Here is an 8,167-nt window from a genome sequence, read left to right as displayed (position 1 = left end):
AGACTTTATGATCTGGACCCCACCTTATTAATCCACATCCCCCTATACCCACCTAACCCCATCCTTTCTCATTTGCTATATATTGCTTTTCATTCCTGCGTGTCTATTCATTTCGCTTTGATGATGACTCCTGGTAGGGTTTGAAAGCTAAGGAATAAAAAACTATTTTAAGATAACATGAGTCATTTTCTCCCTTTGTGGATTTCTAGCTACATACTGTATATATGCATATAAATACATATACAAACATATGAAACTTTATATTAGGATGTATCAGAATGTTGCTAAATAGACTTTTTTTGCCACCTTATTGGGTCCCCTATTAGGGTGGGAAAATGCTGCCAATCCCCCTGCTGTCTCTGCCACGTGTCTGAAAATGCTCTTCTTCTGCAAGTGTCACCCCAAACAGCTTAAACTGTGAGCTTCTGTGTGTCCATCCATCTATTATCTAACCCACTAAATCCTAACTACAGGGTCACGGGGGTCTGCTAGAGCCAATCCCAGCCAACACAGGGTGCAAGGGAGGAAACAAACCCCGGGCAGGGTGCCAGCCCACTGCAGCCTCTGTGTGTCACCCCTTTCAATTCAGAAAAGCCCTGTGCCAACAAGACACCTGTGAGTGAGGAGGTTAGCGGCCCACAATGGAGCAGTGACTCCAAAGGACACCTCAATAACACGAATGCTTGTCAAATGCAGGACGTGGGGAGACTTCATCAGTGAACAAATTTGTTGTGGTACATCCGACACTTTTCCTCAGGCTAACCGGGAATGGCTGCAAGGTGTCCATGCATAACAGTTCTGTCACTATCCAGTAATTCATTAGAGCCGTCTGGCAAACAGAAAGCGACAAGAGTTATGGGAATGTAAAGTGTTGCAAACAAATTAGATGAATGACTCATCGGTGCAGGGTGAGGGGGGAGCGGGGCGCATGTGGATTGAAGAAGACTTCGGCTTCATTAGATGCTTTCAGGCACATCAGACGGCACAATCTCGCCTTTAAATGGGCTGCTCAAGCATTCGCTAATCAGGATCCTCAAACACTGAACAGAACTTACTGTATATATACAGAGAAAATAAACAGAACAATAGGCAAACTCAAATGATAGCTTGTCGAAAAGTAAAAGGTTTTCAGTTGTGCAATGGCCTCTATCAAATAATGGCAAGACATTCAAACTGTGAGATAAAAAGAATGAGTTTATCCTCATCCGACACACAAACGTTTGCTTCCTCCAGTAATCATTTACCATAACTAGTTTGACATTTGAAGTGTAACGCAGCACAGCATAGGATTTGGGAAATAACAGCTTGGTTAGTTTATTAGATGTATCCAATTAAAAGACGGAAATAATCGGGATGAAAACCTGCTGCCCTCGGGGTCCAAAGAACCGAACTTTAAATCCCTGTATAAGACGGCCATTGTTAATATTCACAGTTAGTGCTTCACTGTTTTTCTTATTTACTGCTGACGCCTTCTCTTTCTGCACACTTCACTGTGTTGCAGTTTTCATTCTAAATAGATAAATTTGCCATGTTTACCCATCAGTCTACACTCAATAAACCATAATGACAGTGACAAAAAAATTTTCAGATACGTAGGTTTACAAATTTATTGAAAATCAAAAAGCTGGAATCTCTCATTCCTAGAAGTACTCAGATCCTTTGCTGTCGCAATCCATATTGTGCTCAGGTGCATCCTGTTTGCTTTAATTCTCCTTGAGATGTTTCTAGAACTTGATTGGAGTCTACCTATGGCAAACTGCATTGTCTGGACATCATGTAGAAAGGCACGTGTGTACCGGTGTATAGAAGATCCACAAATCACACTGCACGTCGGGATGAAAACAAAGCTGTGAAGTCCATGAGAAACTCTCCGTAAACCTCTGCAACCAAGTTGATGTGAGGCACAGATCAGGTCAGGGGTATAAAACAATCTGTAAAGCTGTGAGTGTTGCTTCAATAATTGTAAAACAGAAAAAATTTGGCATCACCAGGTCTCTTCCTAGAGTTGGCCATCCAGCCAGACCGAAAAAAACAGTCAAGAAGGACCTCTGTCAAGGTAGTGACCAATGATCACTTTAACAGAGTATCAGAAGTTCTCTGCTGAGATAGGAGACCCAGTCGAAAAAATGACCATCTCAGTAGCACTCCATCAATCAGGAGTTTAATGACAGACTGGCTGAATGAAGGCCACCCTTCAGTTAAAGGTATATAATGGTGAGTCTCTGGTCTGATAAGACAAAAACGGAGCTCTTTGAGTAGAACCCCAAGCACTGCATCTGGTGAACATCACCTGCCTAATACCATTAATACTGGGAAGCAGGATGGTAGCAGGATTATGACATGGAGGTGCCTCTCATTAGCAGGGACAGTGAGACTGGACAGACTTAAGGGATTGATAAATACAGACAAATACAGAGAGGTCCTTGAAGAAAACCTGCTCCAGAGTGTAATTTGACCTCTGACTGGGTTGACGAGGTCATTCTGTCAGCATGACAATGACCTGAAATAGACAAACTAGACCACACTTGAGTGGCCCGGTCAAAGCCCAGGCTTAAACCGCTTAGAACGTCTGTGGAGAGACCTGGACATGGCAGTTAGCAGAAGTTTCTCATCCAATCTAATGAAGCTTAAGAGAATCTGTCAGGAAAAATCGGATAAACTGTCCAAATCTAGGTGTGCAAAGCCTGTAGAGACTTACCCAGGAGGAGTCAGACCTGGAATTGCTACCAAAGGAAAATGAGAGATTTCAGTTTCCAATTTTTAATAATAAACTTCCAAACCTTTCTGAAGGTATGTTTTCACTTTGGTTATCGACCACAGATTGATGGGCAAAAATGTCAAATGTATTAACTTAAAATGAAATCTACAACTGAAGAAAGTGTGCAAAATGAGAAGGGATCTAAACGCTTTCTGGATCCAACAGTATCTGTGTTGTTAGGAAATTGGCTAAATATAAAAATGAATAAAGATAGGTAGAGATAAATTGATGTTAAATGCACTATATGACAGACAGACAGACAGACAGATAGATAGATAGATAGATAGATAGATAGATAGATAGATAGATAGATAGATAGATAGATAGATAGATATCAAATGGAGATGCTGAAATGAATTGTATGATGACAGAGATAGATAATATTAACAGAAAAAGACTTAAACTGAGCCAGTTTACATAAATAAAAAAATCTATATATAAAAAATATATATAAGGGTCCCAAAGGCTGGGGGATATCCTGGGCAGCTCGAAGGGGACTAACTTTGAACAATCATTGGTCAAACCCAGTTATCACACACATATAGAGATACACACAGTGAGATCACAATTACGTAAAATAAAAATGCATTATGTTTTCCCGGAGTAGACCATCCACGTGAGCTCAGCGATTTCAAATTGACTTCGCTACGAAAGCTTTCTAATGTTGAGGCGGTCAAAAAATGCAGCGGCAATGCCTTGGCTCGGCAACTGCTCGCCGATACTTACAGACCTTTACACGTTTCCTTGCTGAGTGCGATTACACACGCAAGCCTCTATACATTGTAAATCTATACATTTTCACACAGTTAGCTTTGGAACTGAAGACACCGTGCTAACAGATCACATCCTTGCACCCTCGCCTCATTCCTGCTCGGGCACACGCAGCGCACTCTGCCCCCATACGGATTGTAGATTTTTTTTTTTTTAGGAATGGATAAGAGCCGCACACGCACGCGCTGACACACGGACCACAAAGTATGCTCGCGCACTCCTTCACGCTATCTACTGTAGACTGTAGCACACTACTCACCCTTTACATCTCTTTACAGTAGTTCATAACAATCTGCGCATGAGCGCTTCAGGATCATTTCCAATTCTAAACTTTTCTTGCGCAATTTACCAGCCCAATCGAGGGCCCCCATCAAAAGAGATTACGCCATGAGATCGCACCGGGTCCCGGCCCTGCTCACCTGCATTCACCTCAGCTTTCCACTTCGTGTGCTCCAGGGAGCCGTATTGCCGGGAAAGCTTCCTTTCTTTGTCCATGTCTGCTAGTAACGCCTGGGGCAAGTGGAGTAAGAGAACGGGAGAGCCGCCGTGCTGTGATGTACGGGCGTTAGGCTGTAGCAGGATTGTACGTCGCCATGCACTCCATGCTATAATGAAGCGCAGGAGCGAATTAACGGTGCTAAATGCTGCGATGCCGGCTAAATACGTACGAGCCCAGCAGCGCAGTCAAATCTGACTGACTGTAAGACAAGTCAGTGGTGGAGCGGGAGCTGCTCGATGCTGCCACCTAGTGGATTTGGTAGGCTCACTGTGCTCTTCCATTACAGGGTAGGCGCTCTCAAAGAATACTGTATCAGAGACCATGCATGGGCTGCTATTAAAGCAAGATGTTTGTTATATTAAAGAAAGGGACAATTAACTATGTATTAAAAGTAAATGCCTGTATTGAATTTCTGTTTTTATTATTATTATTATTATTATTATTATTTACATTGTAAAACCAGCTTAACCTTTGTTTAACGGGGCTCTTCTCTTAGTAGACTGCATTCAGTAGCTAAACATCTGTAAATATAAATTAATATTTTCAACCACTCTTGATTCAGGATACTCTGGAGAACAGAGTCTATGTAACTAGAAATTCTATATTAAGAATTCTAGCTGTGACGAGAACAATGTATAGGCAAACTGCAATGGGGCCAGCACTAGTGTAAGTGGTGGGATGGGGTTGGTATTACACCCCAGATTTTTCTTTCCCAAGTTAAAAGTTAAAGGTAAATATTTTGCAAGACTGACATACAGCAGACATTAAGCCTCCCAGAATTCAGCATTTCCTCTCAGACCTCCACAATGGCAGCTCCTATTCTTTGGTCACACTCATCTTATTGCACTGTCCTCTGGTCCAAGATGTCTAGTGCCAGAGATGCTGTACATGCAGATAAGCAGATCCTAAATATTCTATACAATCATTGACACTCTTGATTAATCCCTCTGTATTTCACTTTATAGACATCCTGTAGTCGAGTAATACTTTATGATAGGTAACGTTACAGCAAGTTATTCATTTACACTAGAGATCAAAAGCTTGGAATAACCCAAAAATTCATGTTTTTGATAAGAATTTACACTCTTTATCAAGATACCATTAAATTAATTTAAAAATATAGCCAAAGCATTACTATTGTTGTCAATGTTACTGCTTGAAATGACACAATTTACATTTATTAACCTTACATGACTGTAAAGCCACATATTCATAAACCTTAGCATTTTAATCATGTTTAAAATGCTAACTGGTTATTAAAGAAACCTTTGCAATTGTGTTAGCTCAGCTGAAACCCACTACTTTGTTTGTTAGAGCAAGTCAATTGTCTTTCTTTTTGTGCATCTGTAAAGTTTAATTCTGAGTTTAATAACAGACAAAATGAAAGAGCCTTCTCAAGAAACATGTCAGTCTGTTTTGTAATAGACTAACAGAGAGAGGTTAGGAGTTCATGCTGATACAGCGCATTGCTGCACCCACCACATGACAAACTAACTCAGGATCCCTAGAACTTCAGAAATATTCTGATGAGAACAAACCATCCAGCCCATCAAACATTGCCAGTCCTATCCACTCTAACCTCCTAAAATAACATTAAGTTGATTTTTGAAGATCCCTAAAGTCCTACTCTCTACCACAACACTTGGGTCTTTGGTTCCCTGAGTGAAGAAAATCTTCCCAATTTTTGTGCAAAATTTGCCCTTGCCAAGTTTCCAACTGTGTTGTCCATGTTCTCTCTGAACACATTTTAAAGTGACCATCTCTGTCCACTGGACTAATTCCCTTAATAATTTTGAACACTTCAGTCATGTCACCTCATAATCTCCTTTTGCTTGATCTTTCTTCATAACTCATCCCTTGTAGCCCTTGAATCAGCTTAGTTGCTCTTCTCCAGACTTTTTGCAGAATTTAAATGTATTTTTCTCAGCCTGGAGACCAAAATAAAAGTAGAGCTGCTGACCCTCTGCTTCAAGAAGAGCCAAATGAGGTGGCTCCGGCATCTGATACAGATCTGTGGAAGTTTTTTTACGGGCACAATCAGCCTGGAGGAGACCTCAGAGAAGACCTCCACATTCATATTGACACCATGTCTTAACATGACTGGCTTGACTGTACACAGTGATCCAGGGACTTTTAATTTTGGTGTCTTTAGCTTATTCACTGACATGATTGTTCAATTTTGACAAATGCTTTAAAGGTTTTGAGTGAAGTACTTTGATTTGCAGGGTGAAGGGAAGAATTGTGCTACAACACAAATGTTTTACAGACATGCGTATACAGTTGGGAGAACTTAAAGACTATTTCAGGACATGTGCCAAAGTAATTGAGAAAAAACTGCAATACTTCAGTCCTCTTCAAGAATTATTTCATGCTTGCTTTTTTGTTTAAGACACACATAGATAGATAGATAGATAGATAGATAGATAGATAGATAGATAGATAGATAGATAGATAGATAGATAGATAGATAGGCATATAAAGATAGCAGATAGATATAGATAGATAGATAGATAGATAGATAGATAGGCATGAAAGGCACTATATGATAGATAGATAGATAGATAGATAGATAGATAGATAGATAGATAGATAGATAGATAGATAGATAGATAGCATGAAAGGCACTATATGATAGATAGATAGATAGATAGATAGATAGATAGATAGACAGACATGAAAGGCACTATATAATAGATAGATAGATAGATAGATGAAATAAAACAGACAAATAGAAACATGAAAGGTTAAGGTAAGGCAGTTAGATAAAACATATTTACACAAAAAATGGTTACAGGATATATATCAAAACCTTAATCATTATCTCCGATATTTCTTATTGAAAAGTCATATGGCACTAGGAAGAAAGGACTTCCTGGAGCGATTTGTGTAGGTTTTCAAAGCGACTATCCTTCCTGATTTACTGAACTTTAGTTCTACATGTAATGGAATGAATATTTGTCATCAGTTGAGATGATTTCCAGTTTCTTGAACATTGTCCTCTGACACACACTAGTCAAATCATCTACGTCAGCCCCAATGACTTTAGCTGCATACTTTGTAAACTGCTTGAGCTTTTTTGAGTTTTGGTTTGTGAGAATATTAAACCAAGGAATGAAACTGAAAGTGATCACAGACTGGATCAGACTGCGATAAAAGGACAACATGAGCTCCTTGTCTACTTTAAATAGTTTGAGTTTATGGAGGAGAAATAAGCGCTGGTTGCAGTTCGAGAATAATTCTTTTGTATTTGTATTCCAGTTAAGATTGTTATCTAGGTAAGTTCCTAAGTATTTATATTCAGTCACCATTTCTAACTCCTCTCCCAGAACTACAATAGTTGAGCATACAGATTTCTGTCTCTTAAAAAAAAAAATAGCATTTCTTTGGTCTTTTTTACATTCAGAGTGAGAGAGTTTTTATTGCACCAGTTTACTATACAGTCCAGTTGATTTAGATAGTGGCTTTCATCTTCCCCAGAGACAGACAGACAGACAGACAGACAGACAGACAGATAGATAGATAGATAGATAGATAGATAGATAGATAGATAGATAGATAGATAGAGTGGCATGCGGCTGGGGGTGGTACCCAGCTTGCGCCTCCTCCAGACCACAAGGGGGCAACCGCCCTGGTGGCTTTGGGGACCCGCCAGGGGATACCCCAATGCCTACAGAGCCCTGGACGTCAGCAGTTTCGCCACACTCAGAACTGCTTGGGTTGAGGATCAGGGACTAACGGAGTGCTTCCAGATGCAGAGCCAGTACTTCCGGGAGGGCCTGGACTGAGGTGCTGTGGCACTGGGTTTGTGTGTGCTTCATAGTTGTAAATAAGTGTAAATAAACATGTTGTGGTGCATTTAACGATGTCTACCTGTCTGTGTCTGGGCTGTTCCCCACGATAGATAGATAGATAGATAGATAGATAGATAGATAGATAGATAGATAGATAGATAGATAGATAGATAGATAGATAGATAGATAGATAGATAGATAGATAGATAGATAGATAGATAGATAGATAGATAGATAGATAGATAGATAACTTTAGTAATCCCCAAGGGGAAATTCACATACTCCAGCAGCAGCATACTGATAAAGAACAATATTAAATTAAAAAGAGTGATAAAAACGCAGGTATAA

The 8,167-nt window shown here is 40.0% G+C and overlaps 1 protein-coding gene across 1 annotated transcript in view; it reads right to left on the bottom strand.

The window, feature by feature from the left end:
- LOC120517880 (bMERB domain-containing protein 1-like) overlaps nucleotides 1–4,262 on the bottom strand; it is a 51,315-nt gene extending 47,053 nt beyond the window's left edge. Inside the window, exon 1 of the mRNA XM_039740391.1 lies at nucleotides 3,949–4,262. Coding sequence (XP_039596325.1) covers nucleotides 3,949–4,024 — 76 coding nt within the window. The 5' untranslated portion in view covers nucleotides 4,025–4,262. The remainder of the gene's footprint in view (nucleotides 1–3,948) is intronic.
- Between the last annotated feature and the right edge of the window lie 3,905 nt (nucleotides 4,263–8,167).

This window comes from Polypterus senegalus, chromosome 17 (assembly GCF_016835505.1).
Source record: "Polypterus senegalus isolate Bchr_013 chromosome 17, ASM1683550v1, whole genome shotgun sequence".
NCBI classification, from domain to species: domain Eukaryota; kingdom Metazoa; phylum Chordata; class Cladistia; order Polypteriformes; family Polypteridae; genus Polypterus; species Polypterus senegalus.
Note: the sequence above shows the minus strand (reverse complement) of the source record. Positions and strands in the feature narration are given on the sequence as shown.